The following is a 24,806-nucleotide window of genomic DNA, read 5'->3' as shown; positions in this document are numbered from 1 at the left end:
GATACTTCAAGGCACAGTACTTCATGCAGGAATTGTGGGCTTTTTTTTTTTTTGGTTTGGTTGTTTTGTTTTGTTACTTGTTTAAAGCTTATTACAAAATGGGCTTAGGTGTATGTATCCTGGAAATCCCACATTCTTTAGTAGGTGTTCAGCAGTCTTTGCTGTCTTTTTACTTAACCACTTTTTACCTTGTTACCAGATTTTTTCCTCTGTGCGAACTCTGGTTGCCAGCCTGGGTGAGGTTCTGTCAATCTTTTATACTTGGCATTTGTGCTTAATGTTTGGAGCTGTTACTTTCATTCATTGTTTTAATACATTTTCTTTTTTTCTTTATTTTTTTTGGTCGGGGTTGGGTTTGAACCTGCCACCTCCGGTATATGGGGCCAGCACCCCACCCCTTTTTGAGCCACAGGCACCGCCCTACATTTTATTTTTTAGGACAGTTATAGAGGCTATTTTGAGTAGGTTAATGTATGTGCTTCTCTCTTCAAGGCTCTGGTCTTTATTTTGGCATCAAGAAATTTGTTTGATGAGTGACATACTGATACTGACCACTATTTAAAATATTGTTTTTCTAATTTATACATTTTAAAAAAATTGGTGAGGTTGAATGCAATGGAATAGTAGTCCTTTAATGCTTTCAGCAGTACCAGGCTAGGAAAAATGATGTAAGACCCATTGGAATATTTATTGACAGAATTCTAGAGCCCAGTTCTAGGATGTTTTAATAATTTTATTTAAATAAAGCTACATATTTTATGCTAGGCTTTTTTTCTTTTGTCAGAAGCAGAGTTGCTCTGTTGCCAGGGGTAGAGTGCCATAACCTCAGCCTAGCTCATAGCAACCTCAAACTCCTGGATTCAAGCAGTCTTCTTGCCTCAGCCTCCTAGTAGCAGGTACTATACGTACCCACCACAACAACTGGCTAATTTTTTCTGTTTTTAGTAGCCATGATAGTCTTGCTCTTACTTAAGCTGGCCTCTAACTCCTGAACTGAAGAGATCCTCCCACTTCATCTTCCCAGAGTGCTAGAATTACAGGTATGAGTCATTGATTTATGTTAGGCATTTAGAAATTACCATTGCAGGCAGTGCCTGTGGTTCAAAAGGGTAGGGTGCCGGTCCCATATGCCAGAGGTGGCAGGTTCAAACCCAGCCCCAGCCAAAAAAAAAAAAGAAATTATCATTGCTTTATTTTTATTTATTTATTTTTATTAAATCATAGCTATGTACAATAATGTAATCATGGGGTTTGATGTGCTGGTTTTATATACATACAATTTGAAATATTTTTATTAAACTGGTTAACATAGCCTTCATGGCGTTTTCTTAGTTATTATGTTGAGACATTTATATGCTACACCTGGTAAATTTCACATGTACCCTTGTAAGATGCACCGTAGGTATGGTCCCATCAATTACTCTCTCTCCACCCATACTCACTCCTCCCCTCCCATCCTTCTCCCCTTTCCCATTCTTGGGCTATAATTGGGTTATAGCTTTCATAAGAAAGCTATAGATTGGTTTCATAGTAGGGCTGAGTACATTGGATACTTTTTCTTCCATTCTTGAGATGCTTTGCTAGGAAGACTATGTTCCAGCTCTATCCACATAAACATATAAGAGGTAAAGTCTCCATCTTTTTTTAAGGTTGCATAATATTCCTTGGTATACATATACCACAATTTATTAATCCATTCATGGATTGACAGGCCACCTGGGTTTCTTCTATGACTTAGCAGTTATGAATTCGGCTGCAGTAAACATTCTGGTACAGATATCTTTGTTACAATGTGATTTTTGGTCTTCTGAATATATACCTAGTAGAGGAATTATAGGATCCAATGGCTGGTCTATTTTTAGATCTCTAAGTGTTCTCCAAACATCTTTCCAAAAGGAACGTATTAGTTTGCATTCCCACCAGCAGTGTAGAAGTGTTCCTTTTTCTCTACATCCACACCAACATCTCTGGTTTTGGGATTTTGTGATATGGGCTAATCTTACTGGAGTTAGATGATATTTCAAAGTAGTGCATTATTTTTAATTAAGCACATTCTAGTCAGGTCTGCAGAATATGATTCTGCTTGGACATTGGGATCCTTAAGAAAATAGGGTAAGCTCAGATGGTGGCAGGGTATGAATGAGACTGATGTAAAATCAGGCAGTATTAAAAAAAAGTTAATAGAGAGCTATAATAAAAAAAAGAATAATAATCATTCTCAGTTTCCTGTTTTCTGCTATTTCAGATGTTGGTTTTAGTATCAACTTCTGTATAGTATTTTGAAATGCTATTATTGTACTGTTGCTTTCTCTGTCAATTTTAGGTATAACTCATGAACTTTCTTTTCATGATATATAAGGATTTCATTCTTTTGCTCTTCCTCATCTTCTCAATTTAAGTTTATCAGTGTTAAGGGTAGTTCTAAAAGTAAAAATACTGCTTAGTGATAAGACAAAAAGATTTCATAGTTCATTTTGTATCTTGTACATTTTCTGATTCCTGGGGTTTGCTGACTTGTTTTCATTCAACTGATTTCCTATGTGTACATCAATAATTCTGCCAACTCTTTAACCCTTTTTCGTATTAGTTTTTACATTGTTATACCTGATTAGGGGATGTATTGTTTTAGTCTTTTTCCTAGTCTGATTGAGCCTTTCTCTTCCTGTAGTCTGTATTGACTGCTCTCTAGTACTGTTACTAAACTGTTGTCTTACTTTCAGATCTCATCCTTGAAATTCCTTTTGCTGGCTGGGTGCTGGCCACATAACACCAGGGCTAGCAGGTTCAAACCTGCCCTGACCTGCTAAACAACAATGACAATTACAACAAAAAATAGCATTTTGTTGTCTTTATTGGTTTACTTCCTTGTTTTGTTAGGGGGACATCTTTTCTGAGGAAGGATACACAGGAGACAAATATTTCTTAGACTTTTCAGATATAAAATGTCTGTTCTACCTTACACTTATTGATAGTTCTCAGTGGATACAGAACTCTGAGTGGAAAATTATTTTCTCTCAGAATTTTGAAGTATTGATTCTTTTTATTCTTTTACTCAGAGCTTATCCTTGTTATTATCATCACTTTCCCTGAAAGTTTTTAGGATCTTTATTCTTTCTCTATTCTGCTTTCCTGGAACTATTACTAGTCAGATATTGTATTTTCTTGATTGATTATTTTCTTTTTCTCTCCATTATTATTATTTGTTATACGTTGTGGGAGATTTCTTCTTTTTCCCCTTCTGTGCCATCCCTTGAATTTTAACAAATTGCTACTGTAATTTTAATTGGTTTTTAAATTGTAAGTGATCTGTATACAGAAAGATATACAATATACAGGGTGGCCATAATTGCACACAAACTCAGTGGCCACCTTGTATATTTGTACACATTAAAGGGGTTGTTTGGTAATCTGAATTTATAACTTCCAGTTCTTATTTCAGTAATCTAATATATCTTATGTCTCTCAGGATATAAATTACATTTAAAACCCTTTTTTAATTTTACATCCTGCATTTTATCTATTTCCTCTGAATTTCTTTTTACCATTTGTTTTTATCCGTCTTTGGTGATGCAGGTTTTCCTTGAAAGTGTTATCCTAGGCTATCCTTTCATAGTTAAGAGAGTGATACTAAAAAGTGAGTTGGATGTTTTGGGAGGGGGCGGGGGGGTATCTCAAATGTTGGCCTGTGCTTTAGTAAAATGGTGAGTAGGCTTTAAGCTTTCTTTCTGGGGGTGAATGAATGGGTTTTTCTCTGGTACCTTTGATATTTTCTCTAAGAAGCATCTTTTGGTCTTTGGCTTTGAGATGTGTTAGTCTATTGTTAAACCAGGAAGAGTACTTTAGGAGGGTCACTGTTTATTTGTAACATTTCACTTGTCTTGTTTTCAGTTTCTTGATCATACTTGCCTTCACCGGTTGGTATTTGGTCTTCCTGAATTTATCTTGTTCACTGTATGTATAGAAAAAATTTGTTTCATTGGGTGAAGTAGGAATAGTATTCTGGCTCTCTGTAGGTTTTTCTTTCATTTAGTCCTGTTTTCTGCCCCATGCTTCATCCTTGCCTTCAGAGATAACTGATTTTTTTTTTTTTTTAGACAGAGCCTCAAGCTATCCCCTTGGGTAGAATGCTGTGGCATCACAGCTCACAGCAACCTCCCAACTCCTGGGCTAAGTGAGTCTCCTGCCTCAGCCTCCCAAGTAGCTGGGATCACAGGTGCCCGTCACAATGCCTGACTATTTTTTGGTTGCAACCGTCATTGTTTTTTTTTTTGCAGCCCTGGCAGGATTCGAACCCACCACCTTAGGTGTATGTGGCTGGCGCCTTAGCCACTTGAGCCACAGGCACCAAGCTGAGATAACTGATTCTTAAGTGCTAAGCCTTTCCAGTGTTCTGTGGAGTAGATTTTTCTTTTTGTTGGTATAAACTTTTGATAGCCCCATTCCAACTTTATTTCTTCCACTCTATTTCACTTGAATTATTTCTCCTTTTTCTATCAACCAAAATTTGTCAATATCTATAAGTTTTTTGTTCCATCATTTTGTCCTTATGGAGTTACGGTTTTTTTTCTTTTTCCTTTAGTATATTTGTAGTAGATTGTGGAACAGGGAACAAGTTAAACTGTGTGTGTAAAATCAACCTGAGTTTAACTAAATGATGTTTTTATTTAAAAACACTTTTTCTCCCTTGTATTGTATACATTGAGAGATGCCTTGTTGAGAATTTGCGTCCCTAGACTTCTTAGAATTGAGTGTAATAGAATACAAAGTATAATTTATTTAACATAATTATTTAAGAGTGCATGTATACACCCCTTCCTAGATTCACAGCTCTCCTTGAACATGTATGTTTTAGATCTACAAGGACTCAGACCCAGTTTTTTCTGTTAACTTCGTTCACATCATTTCTGTCTTTAAAAATTTCCTAAGTCAGTATACCAAGTAGTTTAATGCCCATTTCCTAACAAGCATTTTTGAAGTAAATTTGGCTGAATCTTTGGCTTTCCTCATTCAAATAAGACTCCTAAGATCACTTGTTTTGGAAACTCAAATTCTTTTTTTACCAAAGGAAGATACCTAAGTTTGAAACTAATTTTCCCTAAATATTAAAGGCAAGTGCTATTTATCAGAAGAACTTTAGTTGTAATATGTTTGTTTTTATTCTTGTGGAAATTGCTATATACATACCATAGAATTTTAAAGCTGGAGGACACCTCAGAGGTAAAAACCATTTGGTTTAAGCCACAGAGAAAGTAGGCATGATGTATCATTTATATATTTCTGTGTAACAAATTATTCCAAAAATACTATTGTATTTTAAAATAATAGTAAACATTATCTTCAGAGTTTCAGTGGTATAGGAATTAGGAAGTGATCTAGCTGGTTGTTTCTGGCTTGGGTTTGTCATAGGTTTTAGTCAAGATGCTGGCCAGGTTATAGTCATCTAAAGGCTTATGTTAGGCTGAAAGGTATGCTTCCAAGCTGGATTGTTTTACGTAGTTGTCAAGTTAGTGCTGGTTGTTAATGGGAGGACCCAGTTCTTTTTCATATGGATTGTCATGGGCTGTTTGAATGTTGTTACAACATGTTAGCTGTCTTCCCCCTTGAGTGAGTGTTTCAAAACACAGGAAGGCAGAAGTGGTAGTGTCTTTTATGACCTAGTCTCAGATGTCACATTGTCATCTCCATCACATTCTGTTCATTAGAAGTGAGTCCCATCCATATTTGAAGAGAGGAAAGTTGAGCTTCACTTTTAATACAGAAGAATATGAAAGAATTTGGGGCCATACTTCAAATTCACCACACCTAGAGAAATGAAATTATCTGTACATGGTAATATAGGAAGTCATTGATGTGTTTGGACTATACTGTAGATGTTTTGGTAATATTACTAGATGTAAATTATAAATAGTAGTTGCTTAACTATCATCTGTCACTGGATTCATGTATCCATAGAACCAGGTACTTGAGTGTATCTTATTATTACTAATTTGCCAGACCCTTTTAATTTCTTTTTTTTTTTTTTTATAGGAATTGAAGAGAGAGAGTGTGTGTGTGTGTGTGTGTGTGTGGTGGTGGTGGTGGTGGGGTTCCCAAATACTTCTGATGTCCTGAGTAGAGTTAGATCACCCCTTCAAAGTAGCCTTCAAGCAAATTAATAATTTTACAATGTAGCTCTTTTATTAGTTGACAACAAAATCCCTTTGTTAAATAACCAGGTGGCTTTACTGATAAAGTGTTTTATTATAGCCGGGTTCCTAATACTTACTAAACATATCTTGAATACTCAGTATTGGAGAAGCAAAGAAATATGCCATGATTCTTGTTCTTAAATAGTCCCTTGGGTCTAAGACTAGATAAATAAAACCAAAGATAATAGCTGTAAACTTAACATGGTGACTTTATACTGAAATACCAGTTGTTAGTACAATGCTATCTTTATAAGTTAATATGGTGCTACCTCAGCAGGAAGGAGAAAATAAAAAACTCAAGTCTAGAAAAAATTTTATTATTTGCTTACTTATGTTTCTATAATACTTATTAAAAAGTATAACTACCTCTCTAGGAAGTATTTATTTGTTGAATTTTTTTTTTCTCTTATAGGCAATGTCTATGCTGCTTCAAGGAATATAAGCATTTGGAGATTTTTAACCAAGTAGTATGTGCACTTATTAACTTAGTGATTGCCCAAGTTCAAGTGCTCCGGGACCAGCTTTGTAAACATTGTACTACTATTAATATAGATTCCACGTGGCAAGATGAGAGTAATCAAGCAGAAGAACCACTGAATATAGATAGAGAGTGTAATGAAGGAAGTACAGAAAGACAAAAATTGATAGAGAAAAAACCAAACTCTACAAGAATCTGTAATCTGACTGAAGAGGTATCTTCAAAGAGTCCTGATCCTTTTAGTTTATGGAGTACAGATGAGAAGGAAAAACTTTTACTGTGTGTGGCAAAAATTTTTCAAATTCAGTTTCCCTTATATACTGCTTACAAACACAATACTCATCCTACAATAGAGGTATGTAAAAATAGGTACTGTGAATTTTAAGAAATATCAAGTCAATAATATGACAGTCTGTTTCTCACTTAGAAATTAATAAGACGACATAATTATTCTTGGTGGGATGGTTTATAAAAGCCATTTTAATCAAAATTCTGGTTTTTCCCAGAACACTTCTGTATCAGTTTGCATTGAAAATTTGCTCAGGATAGTCCTGTTAAGGAAACATTTATAAACTGAACTCAGAAATTAAACTGTAGTGATCTCAACATTTTGCTGGTGTAGCTCTCTTCTCTGCTTATTGTGACTCAAAAAAAAATGGTTGAGGAAAAGAACAATTTTTAATTGCATTCTTAGAAATATAGTCTACAAACTTTGCTATTCTCCTTCATCAAGACAAAAGCTTAAATTATTTGTAATTAGTTTTAAATAATAGTATTTTCCTTTTTAAAGTCAAGATGCTTGTTTCTATTAATGATATTTGTACAGGTATTCCAAAAGTTTAGTAATCTATCTTAAACTTATTTAGAAAATGGGATCTCTTCTAGGTATAGTGGGAATTGAAACAGTTATGTGGTAATGTTTTAGTGGCTTAACACAACAGTGGTTTTTTATTTCTCATGATTCTTGTTAGTATCGTGTGGATTTACTTCTGCAGCTGCATTTACTTTGAAAGTTGGATGGGTTAGGAGGTTCATAAGTCACTGTGTGTCTGACAGTTAGTGGTGGCTGTTGTTTGGGGTTTTTGTATTGTCTCCACATGGCTTCTGATTTTCCAGTAGGATAGACTGGCTTCCTTATGTGGCAGTCTTAGCAGTGTAGCAGTAAGGCAAAAGTGGAAGCTTTAAGGCTTCTTCAGGTATAGATTTTGAAATGGCATAGTTATCAATTCTGCCACATTACATTTTGCCACGTTCTGTTGGTGGAAGCAATTCACAAGGGCAGTCCAGATTCACAGGGGTGGAGAAGTAGATTTCATTTCTAGAAGGAGAGGTTAATGTTTCATTTTATATCTTGTACATTGTTTCCTGTGCATCCTAGGATGGGAAGAGTTGTGGCTGTTAGAAAATTGACTACATGCTGGGCATGGTGGTTGACTCGTGTAATCCTAGCACTCTGGGAGGCAGAGGCGAGTGGATTGTTTAAGTAAAGGAGTGTGAGACCAGCCTGAGCAAGAGTGAGACCCGGTCTCTACTAAAAGTAGAAAAACTAGCTGGACATAGTAGCATATGCCTATAGTCCCAGGTACTTGGAAGGCTGAGCCAACAGGATTGCTCAAGCCCAAGAGTTTGAAGTTGTTGTGAGCTATGATGGCACGGCATTCTACCAAGGGGGACAGAGTGAAATTCTCTCAAAAAAAAAAAAAGAAAGAAAGAAAGAAAGAAAACTGACCATATGGTGGTGATTTTTTTTTTTTTTTTAGGTCTGTATTTTCTAACTTATTTGTTCTATAACCTGTATATTTGACTTTGATCATCTTCTCTTTCTTCTAGAATATAGTATTCCTTTGCTGGAATATTTTTATATTAAATTGAGGCAGTTTAAAAACCACAGCTTAGGGGGCAGTACCTGTGGCTCAAAGGAGTAGGGCGGCAGCCCCATATGCCGGAGGTGTTGGGTTCAAACCCAGCCCTGGCCAAAAACTGCAAAAAGAAAAAAAGAACCCACAGCTTAGGAGGTGGGTCTTTTCCCTATTAGAATTTTCCCTAAGAATGTTTTAAATCAGATTTTCCTGTGTCTTATAGTTTTCTTAATTATCTTCCCATATGGAAATCCCTTTTTTGTTATGTATAGCTACATTTTAAAATTTATGTATTTATTTTTGTTGAGTATGTGTTGCCCAGGCTGGTCTTGAATTCCTGGTCTCAAGCAATCCTCCTACCTTCCGCCTTCCAAAATGCTGGGAATATAGGTATGAACCAGTATGTACAGCCTATATTTTAATGAGTAGGTCTTATATGTGAATGTATGTATTTACATAGGAAACTTTTTTTTTGGAGACAGAGCCTCAGGCTTTCACCCTAGGTAGAGTGCTATGGCGTCAAAGCTCACAGCAACCTCCAACTCTTGGGCTTAAGCAATTCTCTTGCCTCAGCCTCCCAAGTAGCTGGGACTACAGGTGCCCACCACAACGCCTGGATATGTTTGTTGTTGTTGTCATTGTTGTTTTTGCTGGCCTAGGGCTGGGTTTGAACTACCAGCCTCAGTGTATGTGGCTGGTGCTCTACCCGCTGAGCTGTGGGCGCCACCCAGGAAACTTTTTCTTTTTTTGAGATAGAGTCTTACTCTGTCACCCTGGGTAGAGTGCCATGGTTGCACAGCTCACAGCAACCTCAAACTCCTGGGTTTAAGTGATCCTCTTGCCTCAGCCTCCTGGGTAGCTGGGACTATAGGAACCCACCATAATCCCCTGCTAGTTTTTCTATTTTTAGTATAGACAGGGTCTTGCTCTTGCTCAGGATGGTCTCAAACTCCTGAGCTCAAGCAATCCACCTGCCATGGTCTCCCAGAGAAGTAGGATTATAGGCATGAGCCACCACGTCTGGCCAGAAACTTTTTTTTTTTTCGTGGTTTTTGGCCAGGGCTGGACTGGAACCCGCCACCTCCCGCATGTGGGGCCTGCATATTACTACTTTGAGCCATAGGCACTGCCCCAACTTTTTTTTTTTTTTTTTTTTGCAGTTTTTCATCGGGGCTGGGTTTGAACCTGCCACCTTCAGCATATGGGGCTGGCACCCTACTCCTTTGAGCCACAGGTGCTGCCCCCAAAACATTTTTTAATATACAAAAATATATCTGCATTTTTGTGTGTGCATATCTGTATTTCTAGATCTACCTTATCCATTGTGCATTGGGGAAACTCTAAAAATGTGTTTTTCTTCTGCTTTGATACACAACAACACAGAAGGGGTCTATGACCAAATGTGGGGGTTTCCCCAACACATTATGTAGCAGATACCAGCTGAACATCCTGTTTCAGTTTTGATATTAACATCAGACCCCACAAGTTGATGGCTCCGTAAGTCCCCAAGACTGACTGCCCTTCTTCCTAGGGGTCGAAAATCTCAGCCTCTGGAACTTGTGACTGACTGACTTCAAATTGGGATTCCCCGAAACTTATCTTTGGGTTTGATTCACTTATTCAAGTAGCTCACAGAACTCAGGGAATGCTTATGCTTATCAGTTTATTATAAAGGATATTACACAGGATCCAGATGAAGAGATGCATAGGACATGGTATGAGGGAAGGAGTGCAGAGCTTCCATACCTTCCCTGGGTGTGCCACCCTCCAGTAACCTGCATTTATTCATGTTCAGCTGTCCGAAAGCTCCTTATACAAAAAAGAAGATTCTCTGTCATGACAAAGTATAGTAAACATTCTTAAACCACGTCATCTCAGAATCTTTTTCAACAGAATGGGGGACCCATTGTGCAAACTTGAAAAATTTAATCTTAACACCACAAAAACTGGGCATGGCTCATGCTTGTAATCCCAGCAGTTTGGGAAGCTGAGGTGGGAAGATCCCTTGAAGCTGGGAGTTTGAGACCAGGCTGGACAATACAGCAAGACTCTCTGTAAGACATTTTAAAAATAATTAGCTGTGCAGGGTGGTGCTCACCCACTTAGCTGCTTGGGAGGCTGCAACATGAGGATTGCGTGAGCTTGGGAGTTTTAGGCTGCAGTGAACTGTGAACTCCAGCCTAGGCAATACAGTGACTCAAAACACAAAAAGAATACCACATCAATAGTATTTTAATGTCTTAAATTGGTAATTGAGAGATGTTTAGTATGGTTAAGGACCTATAGAAGTGAATATCATGAAGAACTAAATGTTCTCTGGTGAAAAATTTAGCAGTATAGCACTATGAGCCATATTAAATCTGTTCTGTTCATAAAATCAGTTTGCTTATTTGTCATTTTCAAAAAAGGTAATTTCTAAATTTAAGCCTACGTGCATTCCTTTGTACTTTCCCTTATGGAATAAAGTGCCTCATTGCTGTTCTTGAGGTTCTTTTTATGTAAGTACTTGGTTCAAAGCAATGATTTCATGAGATCTTTGAGGTAAAATTCTAATGACAAAACACCTGTGGATTTGGTAAAGGAGCAGTGTTATGCAGAATTCATAATGTAGTAGGTTATTTGCTTCTTTAATTGTCTGTAATAGTTCGTCACTAACTTCTAATATCTTAACAATGATCTGGTACAAATACAGTAAAATTTCTGGTTTCTATCCTAGTGGCCATGTGATATGTGTTAAGGTTTCAACTGTTTCAAAGTGTCTTAAATCAAAACATTGGTGGGAGACATATGCATTATAAATTATATATATTTCTAAAGTTGTGTGTATATGCACATAAACAATTATGTCAAAGAAAACCAATTATGCAGTGTAATAAAGCTTGTTAGAAATTGTAATCTCACTTTTCTTTGAGGAGGTAGTTCATCCTGTCTTTCCTTTATACTGCTGTGCCATTCTTTCCTAATAAAGACTTTGATTTAGATTTTTAGTTCTTCTGGGTTTTTTTTTTTTTTTTGAGACAAAGTCTCACTATGTTGGCCCTTGGTAGAGTGCTGTGGTGTCATGGCTCACAGCAACCTCAAACTCTTGGGCTTAAGCCATTCTCTTGCCTCAGCCTCCCAGGTAGCTGGGACTATAGGTGTCTACCACAACAGCTGATTATCTTTTTGTTATAGTTACTGTTGTTTTGGCAGGCCCAGCTGGATTTGAACCCACCAGCTCTGGTGTTTGTGGCTGTCACCCTAGCCACTGAGCCACAGGTGCAGAGCTGGTCTGTATTTTTTTAGAGGCACAACTTGGCTAAAACTTTTAGAAGTTAAAGATTCAACACTTTCTTGTTTGTATTTTAATAGCTGTGACTTTAAAAACCTAGTCAACAATCTTATTTTATAGAAGGGACTGCCTTATGGAGGTTAAATTTTTGATCAGGTTTGCATAATATCTGTGACTTTAATAAACCTAGTCAATATTCTTATTTTATAAAGGGACTGGCTTATGGAGGTTAAAAGGTTTGATTGGGTTTGCGTAGCATATTGCTGAGAAGAATTCTAGAATCCAGGTCTTACTCTACTCTGCTGCTTCTCAATCATTTGGCCTAATAACTGAATACTCCATTTATTGCCAATACTGTTAATAAATAAGATAGGAACTTGGCACTCCTCTTCTGTCTTCCTCCCTTCCACTTTCTTTCTTATCCTCCCTACCAAAGCTGATATTTTAAAAACTCTGGTAATTGGAAATAGTAATATTAATTCAAGATAAAAATCAGGGGGAGGCTCATTGCATTTTTTATCCTAAAAATTATGTATAATTCTAGGAAATGAGATATTGCCTGTTCTTTCCTTTTTAGACAGTGTTGCCCTGGATAGAGTGTCTTGGTGTTGTTGTAGTTCACAGCAACTTCAAACTCTTGGGCTCAAGACATCCTCCTTAAGTAGGTGGGACTGTAAGGTATCTGCCATGATGCCCATGCATCATGTGTCAAACTTCTGAGCTCAAGCAGTCCACCTGCCTTGGCCTCCCAGAGTGATAGGATTGTAGGCTTGAGCCACCACACCTGGCCCCCAGTGATTTTTCCTTAGAGTGGAAATGAGCTTACAACTTGTAGAAAAGAGAGAAACCACAGTACTTATGTTAAATTATGGTATGCGCAGGTAAATTAAAGTATATGTATTGTATTATTTTATGTTTTTCTAAATCTAGGCTAGTTTTCTCTGCTTTCTTTCTCACTGACTTTTTTATTCATCCCTTTTAAATAAAAAATATTTTAATTCACCTATTATATAATTTCGTGGCTTTTATTTTGCAAAGTTAAATAATCATCAGTAATTCTAGCATTGCTGACTTCTTTTTAAGCAGAAATTTTATTCTCAATCTGTTGACCTTTAATTCTTCATGGTTTGATTGTGGAATAACATTTATTTAATTGTACATAGAGTTCCTTTAATCTGTAGTTATTTGTCTTTGTTTTCTGTTTTAAAATAATAGGCATATTTCTGTTAGGATAGCATTGTCTCCTGTAGTAAATGTAAAGTTTTGGAAAAAAAAACTATTGAAATCACTGAGAAGTTTCTTAAGGGCTAATCAGAGATTACCTAAAATTAGAATTTTTGAAAGAAAAATGTTGATTTAACTTTAGTGAGACTTCCTAGTGTTTTTACCTAGAGATGTGTATTAACTCTTTATATATACTACTTAAAATGAGATTATAGTAACACTTTAGGATACTGTCTTCATATATCCAGAGTAGAGATAAGAAATGGTCAAACAGTTCCTTTCAGTCACCAAAATATATGTAACCAAATCTGTGAGTAACATATTGCACCTGCAGTCATAAGCTTACATCATGGGAAAAGTCACTCTGCTGTGGGTTTGAATTATTAACAAGGAAAATAGATTCTTCATCAGATTATGGTTGAAAGCTGATAATAATCTCAAGCCCGTGTATTTATTTCGGTAATGAGATAAATGTTCGGCATTAGGAATCTTGATAGTAGTGTTATATAACATGGTTAACCTGATCCCATGATTCTCTTTTTATTTTTAATTTAAAAATTTGTAAGTTTATTAATTTACTTTGAGACAGAATCTCACTCTGTCGCCCTGGGTAGAGTGCTGTGGCATCATCCTAACTCACAGCAACCTCATATTCTTGGGCTCAGGAGATCTTCTTTGCTCAGCCTCCCAAGTAGCTGGAACTAAGAGAGAGTGCACCACAACACTCCAGTTAAGTTTTCTGTTTTTAGTAGAGACAGGGTTGCTCTTGCCTGGGCAGAGTTCAGGAGATGTTCTTGCCTTGGCATCCCAGAGTGCTAGAATTACTGGTGGGAGCCACCCCTTTGGCTGATGATACTCTTTTTTTTTTAAATACACTGATAATCATCTGCATTTTAGTGGTCCATGATTTCTGTTTTTAACAATGTTTTAGTTCTTAAATTCTGGACCTTTTGAAGGCAATAAAAAGGTTTGCTGAGAATAACTCAAAGATCCACCTGTGACCCTGACGTTGGAAGCCCAGGAGCAGATTTAGGAGGTGTAATGCTTACTTTGACAAGTGTTTTGACTTTTCTAACAATATTTTTGAATTTTCAAATTTGGAGAGTTCTGTGTGATTATTTTCCGTCATTTTCAAACTTTATTTCAGCAGTGGAATGTAAAATACTTAAAACAGATAATGTCAGTGCATGAATGGGTTTCTTTCTTTTTTTTTTTTTTTTGTTTTTGAGACAGAGTCTCTCACTTTGTTGTCGTCAGTAGTGTGCTATGACATTACAGCTCACAGCAACCTCCAGCTCTTGGGCTTACGCGATTTTCTTGCCTCAACCTCCCAAGTAGCTGGGACCACAGACAATCGCCACAACACCTGGTTGTTTTGTTGTTGTTTTAGTTTGGCTGGGGCAGGTTTGAACCCGCCACCCTTGGTATATGTGGCTGGCGCCCTACTCACTGAGCCATAGGTGCTGCCCCCATGAATGGCTTTCTTGGGCAGTTTTTTTCAGGTGAAAGTATTAGTTTTCTAATTGTAAAAGTAATATTTTCAGTATGACAAATTAATACAGAATATACAAAATGCACATTTTAAAGAGCCTTGAACCTCTCCTTTTTTTCCATCCTCTTCTCAATAAAACCATTTTTAGGTATTTCCAGACACTTAAAAAATTGCAAACATCAGATTATGATTGGAAATTCTGCAATTAAAAAATGTAATACAAGGCATTATCTTTCTTTGCTTGTACATATAATTCTGCCTTGTTTTTTTAACAGCTTTTCAAAAGTGTGACCTGTATGCCAAAAAATTATATAATTATTTTTAGTAAATTTATAGAATTGTGTATCCGTTCCTATGTTTCAATTTTCAAAGCACCAACAATTTTCATCACTCCGAAAAGATTCCTTGTGCCCGTTTTTACCCTATTCTTTTTTTTGTTTTTTGAGACAAGAGTCTCACTATGTCACCCTCAGTAGAGTACTATGGCATCCCAGCTCACAGCAACCTCAAACTCTTGGGCTTAAGTGAGTCTCTTGCCTCAGCCTCACCCCAAGTAGCTGGGACTACAGGCACCTGCAACAATGCTGGGCTAGTTTTTCTATTATTAGTAGTATTTTTTAAGACAGAGTCTCACTATGTCACCCTTGGTAGAGTTTTGTAGCATCACAGGTCACAGCAACCTCAAACTCCTGGACTTAAGTGATTCGCTCACCTTAGCCTCCCAAGTAGCTGGGACTACAGGTGCCCGCCAGTGTTTATTTTTTTGTTGCAGTTGTCCTTGTTTGGCTGGCCCTAGAACCTGCCAGCCTTGGTATATGTGGCTAGTGCTGTAACCACTGTGCTACAGGCGCTGAGCCTAGTTTTTCTATTTTTTAGTGGAGATAGAGTCTCCCTCTTGTTTAGACAATTTTGAGGTATTATAATCTTGGTGAACATAATTATACGTAACATTTTCCAGCAATTCTTTGATGACTCTGATAAATTGCTGGTTCAAGGGAAATGTGTATTTAAAGTATTGACAGGTATTCCCAGATTGCCTTTCAAAAAATCATACTAATTTTTACTCTCCTGACAATAAAATCAGTGTTCTTTGAGGGAATTTAAATTTTATATGTGGAAAACACACTGTGGAACTCTTGAGTACACCTCTCGGGAATTCCAGAGCATAGTTTCAAAACCATTTAACTGCCTTATTTATTTTTGTAAGAATTACTTTGATTTTTAAGGCAGGACTAGTTTTTGCTTAAGGCAAAATAATGTGTAGTACACACCATAGGAAGATTTCTTGGAAGAGGGGTTAAAATACACTTTAGAGGTGCATTTTACTAGCTTCAGTTAGGGCTGTCACCGTTTATGAGAAGGAATTGCAAAATGATCTGCTTATTGACTTACAAAATCAGTCTTGTAGAAAATAGTTTTTTTAGATTGTTGTTCAGTAGTTGTGACCTAATTTTATTCACTTTTTTTTTAATTAGGATATATCAACTCAAGAAAGTAACATATTAGGGGCATTCTGTGATATGAATGTAAGTGTTTTATCGTTTTTCATTCTAAAGTTTATGAAAATTTTTAAGTCCTTTTTTAAAATTTTTTCTTTTTGTTATAAAAAAGCCTTTTGTTAAAGTCCTTTTGTTATAAAGCCTTTCTTGCTGATATGTTTAGGGTTTTTGTTCTTGCATGTCTTTTGAGTTTATTTCTATGTCTGATGAACATCTTCTAGTTTTTCTACTAAAATAAAAATTATTACTAAGTTTTAAAATAATGACATATTCTTTACTTTCACAGGATGTAGAAGTACCATTGCATTTGCTTCGTTATGTATGTCTGTTTTGTGGGAAAAATGGCCTTTCTCTCATGAAGGATTGCTTTGAATATGGAACTCCTGAAACTTTACCATTTCTTATAGCACATGCATTTATTACCGTTGTATCTAACGTAAGTATTGTTTGGAATTGTTCTTATTCTTTAGAGCAGTGGCTAGCATTTCAGTAGTAGGAATTTTATTCCAGAAAAGGCAGGTTTTGAATGATTTGCATGTACAATTTTTTTTGGATTATGTCTTGAAAAAATTGGGTACAGAAAGCTTTTTAAAGATCTTCACATTAAAATTAGAATTTGAATGAAATTTGTGAATCTTTAAAGTTAAAATAGGTAATTACAGACATCACCTGTTTCCATTAAAATATAAGTGCTATACACAGAATACTTGCGTTGATTTGTAACTTTCTTCCCCACATTTTGTCTTGGGAAGTTTTTGGCTTATTAGAGTTTAAGGTGATGACCAAGTTATTTTTTTTTTATTAAATCATAACAGTGTACATTAGTACTATCATGGGGTACAGTGTACTATTTCTGTCTACAATTTGAAGTACTTTCATCCAACTGGTTAACATAGCCTTCATGTCAAGTGATCATTTTGAAGTTATGGCTACCTAGTTACTACTACCCTGTGCTTGACATCCCTCTGTATTTGTATTACAAATAGAGATTTCTTTTTGCCTTTGTAAAGAAGTTAAATTCTTTTGTATGTTGTGAATGTCAGTTACTGTGAAGCACAGTAAATATGGAAGTAAAGATAAGTTAACTTTTACTCTCTATTAAAATTCAGGCTTTAATAATCTATTATAGTGATTATTTTAGAAAATTGGTACAGAAGGCCGGGTGTGGTGGCTCATGCCTGTAATCCTAGCACTCTAGGAGGCTGAGGCGAGTGGATTGCTTGAGTTGAGGAGTTTGAGACCCCATCTCTACTAAAAATAGAAAAACTGAGGCAATAGGATCACTTGAGTCCGAGTTTGAGGTTGCTATGAGCTATGATGCCACCATACTACCCAGGGCAACAGCTTGAGACTCTGCCTCAAAAAAAAAAAAAAAAAGAAAAAAGAAAAAAAATTGGTATAGTAAAAGTTAAATGTAACATTACCAAAGCCTGACTTCTTTTCTAAATGGATTACCTTAAATAATAACTAATGTAAAATATTTAAGTAAATATATATAAAATATATTGGGTGAAAAAAGACTCAACCAGATATTTTGTTGCACTGTTTCTAGTGATATGCTCTTTGTGGTAAATAGTATGTTAGAAGGAGCACTGGCATTACTCAAATTTATTGAATATATGCTCCTGCATGGTTCCATATTTGAAATAAATGATTTTTGTCAAGGTCATTATTAATTCCTAAATTCCATAGTTTTTTTTTTGTTGTTGTTGTTTGTTTGTTTGAGACAGTGTTTCAAGCTGTTGCCATGGGTAGAGTGCCATGGCCTTATAGCTCACAGCAACTTTAAACTCTTGGGTTTAAGCGATTCTTTTGCCTCAACCACCCAAGTAGCTGGGACTACAGTCGCCCGCCACAACGCCTGGGCGTTATTTTGTTGTTGTTGTTGGAGTTGTCATTGTTGTTTTAGCAAGCCCGGCCGGGTTCAAACCTGCCAGCCTTGGTATATGTGGCTGGTGTCCTACCCACTGACTTATGGGCACTGCCAAATTCCATAGTTTTTGATAGGTTGAAAATACTATACACATACACACACACAAAAATACTATATATAGAAATAGTATATAATATAGGTTAATGATACAGTCTCTGGATTCACGATTGTGTTTGAGTCCTGAATGTAAGCATTAATTCTTTTTAATCTGTAAAATGGGAATGATGATGATGATAATCTGCCTTATAGCATTATTATGAGGTTTTTGAAATGACAAGATAGATTTTTAAAATTTGTAACATAGCATTTGGTCAGTATGTGATGACTGGTGGTTATTCATATTAGCTATCACTGATTCTTTTATTTTTACTGAATTTAGGAAGGAATAAGTTCGATAGGAAGTTTTATTCAGTTTGGCTTCCTCTGGGAGAAGATAAAAATCAAATTTTTGAGTGAACTGAAAATGTGTGTTAACACTTCGATTTTACACAGTGTTAATTTTGGAGAAGGCATGTAACTTTGAATCCAAAATTCAGAATATAATTGTTGAAAGGGTTTCCTTAATCGAAAATGTTAAGTAAACCTAAATTAAACTGAGTATCTTGAATTTATTTTATCAATTCCTGACTGTTAAGTCTAGTGTAGAAGCCTTGTTAAAGGTTTTAATACTTTATTGTTAAGAGTATACGGTGTACTTTTTAAAACATTTTGCTTTTCATATATATAGGGTGGCCCATAAAGTTTGTGTGCAATTTAAATTTATTTATATATAGATACACACACACATATATATACTTTTCCAAATTTATTTCAGATTATTATAAGGGTACAAATGATTAAATTATAATGCTTGCATTTGTTGGATAAGGTCTCTGTTGTACTTATGCCCCTTATGCAGGAGTTTGTGCCCCGTATGCCCTTACATTATGTCCATTAAATAAGAGGATACCAGTCCCCCTCCCTCCTCTATTTTTCCCCCCTCTCACCTCTCCCTTTCCCCAACTTGTATTAAATTAAGTTTTTCATGTGTGGGTGTGTATTAGTTTCTCTACTGGCTTTGTATATGCTCTACTGGCATTGAATATATCGGATACTTACTTTTTCATTCTTGGGATACTTTGCTAAAGAGAATGTTCTCCAAGGGTTTAGTTTGTTGTTGTTGTTTTTGTAGAGACAGAGTGTCACTTTATCGCCCTTAGTAGAGTGCTGTGACGTCACAGCTCACAGCAACCTCTAGCTCTTGGGCTTAGGTGATTCTCTTGCCTCAACCTCCCAAGTAGCTGGGACTACAGATACCCACCACAATGCCTCGCTATTTTTTTGTTGCACTTTGGCCACGGCTGGGTTTGAACCTGCCATCCTTGGTATATGGGGCTGGCGCCCTATCCACTGAGCCACAGGTGCTGCCCCCAAGGGTTTAGTTTTTTTTTTTTGTGACAGAGCCTCAAGCTGTCACCCTGGGTAAAGTGCTGTGGCATCATAGCTTACAGCAACCTCCAACTCCTAGGTTCAAGTGATTCTCCTGCCTCCGCCTTCCTAGTAGCTGGGATTACAGGCGCCTGCCACGAGGCCCGGCTGTTTTTTTGGTTGCAGCCATCATTATTGTTTGGCAGGCCTGGGATGGATTCAAACCCGCCAGCTCAGGTGTATGTGCCTGGTGCCTTAGCCACTTGAGCCACAGACGCTGAGCCCAAGGGTTTAGTTTTGAAGTTAAAGATTTTTATAACTCAATTGAGTTACTCTTTATTTGGCACCTTTTCCTTATTAAAAATATCTTAATTTGGACTTCTGCAGTCTAATTTCTTTTACATAGTTAATATTTTGGTACAAATTAAGTGCTTAAATTAGAGTTCTTTTTGTAATTAAGGTTACTACATAATTTGTACTTTTTAAAATTGTTTTTAAACACTCTTTCTAAAAGGTCTAGTGATATTTAAGGCATTAGGAGTTTTGGCATAATTTCTGACTTTTTTGGAGTCTTGTTCACTTTACCTAAAGTTTATATAGACACTTAGTGGTCTCTTTAAACAATTAAAATAGATATGTCTTAGCTGGGCATGGTGGCATGCAACTTGGGAGGCCAAGGCAGGAGGATTGCTTAAAACCAGGAGTTTGAGATAACAGTGAGCTATCCTGATGCCACTAGTCTAACCTGGGCAACTGAGTGAGACACGGTCTCAAAAAAATAGGTATCTAGGCCAGGTGCCATGGCTCACACCTATTATCCTACCACTCTGGGAGGCTGAGGCAGCTTGCCTAAGCTCATGGGTTCCAGACCAGCCTGAGCAAGAGTAAGACCTTGTTTCTAGAATAGCCTTGTTGTAGCGGGCACCTTTAGTCCCAGCTACTCTGGAGGCTGAGGCAAGAGAATCATTTGAGCCCAAGAGTTTGAGGTTGCTGTGAGCTGTGACGTCCTGGCACTCTACTGAGGGTGACAAAATGAGACTCTGTCTCAAAAAAGAAAAAATAGACCTCTCTTAGCATTTGAGAAACCTCAGGGCCTTTAAGAATTTTCTGGGCACATACAAATTGATTTCGAACAATTTTTTTATCTAGTAGGTTATTACATAAACCCTGGTCATTTTTGTGTGTCGGTTTCTTTTCTGGATAAATAGGTAGGTGGTTTAGCCATGCTGTTTTAGCTTCATCAAGAAAGAAGTTCTTGTTTGGGAATCCCTGAATTTCATTGGAGGGAAAACGCCATTTAACCGCTCTATCACGAAGTTTAGGGCAGCACTTGTAAAGAGAAAACACCCTGAGTTATAAACTACTTTTAGGGTAGTATAGATAAAGACTGACCTTACTGAGTACCTCTTTCTTCCACAATTTGTTATAGTAAATTATGGATTTAAAATGATTGTAAGATTTGTTGGGACCCATACCGTTCTGTTTTCAAAGATATTTTCATACTCCTATTGAGGAAAGATAACTTTATCAAATAGTGTTATCTTTTATAACTGGAACCTACAATTCTGAGCTTTACTGGAAAAGTCACTCTGCCCTGGCTTTGAATTATCAACAAAGAAAACATACTCATACTTCATGGTTCAATTTTGATAATAACTTCAAGCCCACACACTTACATCAATCTCAAAAAATTTCTTCATCAATTAACCTGATTTTTAGCAAACTTATCAATTTTGCACAAATATTTCATTTATCATATGGATTCATTCTTGTTAATAATGACTACACCCATAAGAAACAGCAATCTTTATGTTGTTTTCTTATTTTGTGTTGGTCCTTAGGTTTTTACTTTACTAAATCCTGCTTACTAGCATTTAACATAGGTTAGAGAAATATAGCATAGAGTCATACAGGTTTCCCCACTGACACCCAGATGTTAATTTTCCTTTTGTTGTTAATTTGGTTTTAGCTTATAGTATCCTTCCTCAGACCTCAACTTATTGCTTAGTTTGCCACCTCATACATTAAACTGTTTATTAATTTATAAACAATCCAATAGAGACAAGGGATTTATTTAACATGTATAGAGAAGAAAGAAGTGTCAACAGAGCTTAATAAAGAAACCTCACAAATCTATGTTTTAGAAAACAGGTAAGACAAATTATTAGGGAAGAGATGTAGTCAGAGAAGTAAATTTATAAGGGTTACAGTAATATATCAGAGAACACAATAACAGTTTTTTACTTCTCTGTGTCCTAAGGCTGCTTTTACAAATACACTAACAAAGAGTTAATAATATTAGATATTAGGCTAGAATTATATATTTTTACTTATCTCTAGTATCTGTACATGCTAGATAGGAGAGTAGGCTGACAATTAATGAAGTTTTCTTTCATTTTGCCACTTTCTTAGAAATAGCTTGATGCAGAGTACTGTTTTTCTTTATTTATAGGGTAGCAGGGAATTTCCCCCTCCATTTCTAAGATTTTTAACCTGTTGTTAGAAAGGATGTTAAAATTCCTTTAGTAGTAAGAAGGGGTAAAAAGCAAACCTGAGGAGGTAAAAACTTACAATAAGGAATGATAAGGGACACAGTCTATAGGGTTAATAATTAGCATATATTATAGAATTTGATTCTTGTAATGTTTGTATCTATAGTGTTAAAGAATGTAATTTTATGAAGATAAAATACTGGGTTTGACTTGTAGCTCTGTTGTATACAATATAATTTTGATTTTATTACTTTTATAAACCTTTCTTCATTTATCATACTGGGAATATTAACAGCTTAGGAAATGGTAACTATATTTTTTCTTCCCAGTGTTGAACATTTTTTCTTCTAATTTTTTATTTACATTTTAATTCATTTGTGTTTTATATCAAAGTAAAGAATACCAGCATATCTATTTTCATTTTCATCTCTTATAATGTATGGATTTCTTAATCATTTTTTAAAATTTGAAAAATAACACTCATACAGAAAAGTGTACAAAAGGATAATGTGGCTTCATGAATTTTATTGGAGCAAATACCTGTTTGCTACTCAAACTAGGAAACAAAACGTTGTCAGCTCGCCAGAAGAGAATCCTTTGTGATCCCTCCAAGTCACTATTTCATTTCTTTTCCCTTTAAGATAAACATAATTCATACTTTAATGGTGATTATTTTCCTACTTTTTAGTTTTATTGCCTAAGCTTATATTCCTAAAACTCATCGTTTAGTTTTATCTGTTTAGTCAGTCATGCAAAAGGAGCCACATATAGTGCCTTCTTTCATGCATGGCTTTTTTTTTTTTTAATATGTTGAGCTTTATATTTTATTTACTTCAAGTCTGCTGATTTTTATTCTTTAATCTTTTAAAATACATATACCAAGTACACTGGCTGGATGTGATTGCTCATGCCTGTATTCCTAGCACTTTGGGAGGCTGAGGCAGGAGGATCACTTGAGGCCAGGAATTTGAATTCAGCCTGAGCCAGGAAACAGATCCCATCTCTGTAAAAAAAAAGAAAAAGAAAAATTAACTGGGCATGGTAACACACCCCTATGGTCCCAGCTTCTTGGGAAGCTTAAGGAGGATCACTTATGCCCAAGAGCTTGAGGTTATAGTGAGCTATGATGATGCCACTGCACTCTAGCCCAGGCAACAGAGTCAGACCCTTTCTCAAAACAATAAATAGGCTCGGCGCCTGTGGCTCAAGAGGCTAAGGCGCCAGCCACATACACCTAAGGTGGCGGGCTCGAATCCCCAGCCCGGGCCCGCCAAACAACAATGATGGCTGCAAACAACAACAACAAAAAAATGACCAGGCGTTGTGGCCGGCGCCTGTAGTCCCAGCTACTTGGGAGGCTGAGGCAGGAGACTCGCTTGAGCCCAGGAGTTGGAGGTTGCTGTGAGCGTGATGCCATGGCACTCTACCCAGGGGGATAGCTTGAGGCTCTGTCTCAAAAAATAAATAAATAAATAAATACACCGATGTTTATTCATTATATTTGTGATAGACATTTGGATTATTGCAGTTAATGTAGGTATCAGCATTCTTTTACTTTTTTTTTTAATTAAGTAAATTTATTTCAGGTTAATCTGAGGATACAAGCAACCAGGACAAAATATTTGATTTTGTTAGGTAGACTCTTGTGGTTATGTCCCACACATAAAGGGTGTGCCATCCTCCCACCTTGTGCCCATTCAGTGAGAGCACCCCGACTCCTTCCCCCTCCTTCATTAACCTGCTTCCCTGATTACCTCTCTCGCCCATCTTGAATGGAAATGAGTTTTTCTCCTATTTGGGAATGTATTAGATCATCTTTTGGCTTCATATTGTATTGAGTACTTTGGATATTTGCTTTTCTATTCTTTTGATACTTAGAAGAATGTGTTTCATCTCCATCCAGGATATTACAAAAGATGTGATGTCACCATTTTTTTTTATGGCTGGTAATATTCCATCGTGTGCATGTACCACAATTTGTTAATCCATTCCTGAGTTGATGGGCATTTGGGTTATTTCCATGCCCTGGTGATTGTAAATTGAGCTGCAATAAACAATCTAGTGCAAATGTCCTTATGGTAAATGATTTTTTCTTCTGGGTAGATACCTAGTAGTAGGATTGTGAGGTTAAGTGGGAAATCTAATTTGAGATCTTTGAGGATTTTCCATATTTTTTAAAGAGGCTGTATGGGTTTTTTTAAACATTTCTTTTGATGCAAGTTTATGTGCATTTCATTTGGCTGTATGTCTAGATGTGCCTTTGTGGCTAGTGGGGTTGTGTGCGTGTACAGTATTTAATCTTAAGTGTTAAAGCTAAGGTTTTCCTTAATATTTGGTTATGTTAATTTACACTCCTACCAAATCTGTGAAAGTTCCTATTGCTAACACTTGGTCTTGTTACTTATTCTTAGAGTTTTTTGATGGATATATAGTAGTAGTATCTCATTATCATTTTATCATATTTTTAATGACTAATGAGATTGAGCACAATTTCATAGGCATATTAGCTGTTTGGATATTTTTTGCAAAGTATCTGTGTAGGTTTTTTGCTCATTTTAAAATAGGCAGTCTGCCTTGTTCATACTGCTGTTCCAAGATTCATCACATGTTTTGGATATGAACCTTTCTGTCTGATATATGTATTATTAATGTCTCAGTTTAGTTTGCTTTTTACTCATTTATTAAACTTCATGTGTAGTCAGTACTTTTTGTTTTACCTTATACATTTTGATCTACATTTCAACTTTAGTCAATTTTTATGTATTGTGTAGAGGAGGGATTAAAATTCATTTTCTTTTTTAAGGTAGATAGCCATTGTTCTTAACACTCTCACAAAGACTGTCCTTGGTTCTGTGGTAGTAATACTGTCTTAAATCAGGTGTCCTTTTTTTTTTTTGAGGCAGAGCCTCAGTCTGTCGCCCTGGGTAGAATGCTGTGACATCACTCCCAGCACTCCAACTCCT

The 24,806-nt window shown here is 36.3% G+C and overlaps 1 protein-coding gene across 4 annotated transcripts in view; it reads left to right on the top strand.

Moving 5' to 3' along the window:
* Positions 1 to 24,806, top strand: part of USP34 (ubiquitin specific peptidase 34) — a 255,697-nt gene that overhangs the window by 40,917 nt on the left and 189,974 nt on the right. For all 4 annotated transcript variants that reach the window (XM_023512071.1, XM_012804030.2, XM_023512069.1 and 1 more), the window contains 3 exons: positions 6,601 to 7,021; positions 15,988 to 16,038; positions 16,298 to 16,447. In XM_023512071.1, coding sequence (XP_023367839.1) covers positions 6,601 to 7,021; positions 15,988 to 16,038; positions 16,298 to 16,447 — 622 coding nt within the window. The remainder of the gene's footprint in view (positions 1 to 6,600; positions 7,022 to 15,987; positions 16,039 to 16,297; positions 16,448 to 24,806) is intronic.

This window comes from Otolemur garnettii, unplaced genomic scaffold (assembly GCF_000181295.1).
Source record: "Otolemur garnettii isolate 467f Iridium unplaced genomic scaffold, OtoGar3 scaffold00024, whole genome shotgun sequence".
In the NCBI taxonomy this organism is placed as follows: domain Eukaryota; kingdom Metazoa; phylum Chordata; class Mammalia; order Primates; family Galagidae; genus Otolemur; species Otolemur garnettii.
Note: the sequence above shows the minus strand (reverse complement) of the source record. Positions and strands in the feature narration are given on the sequence as shown.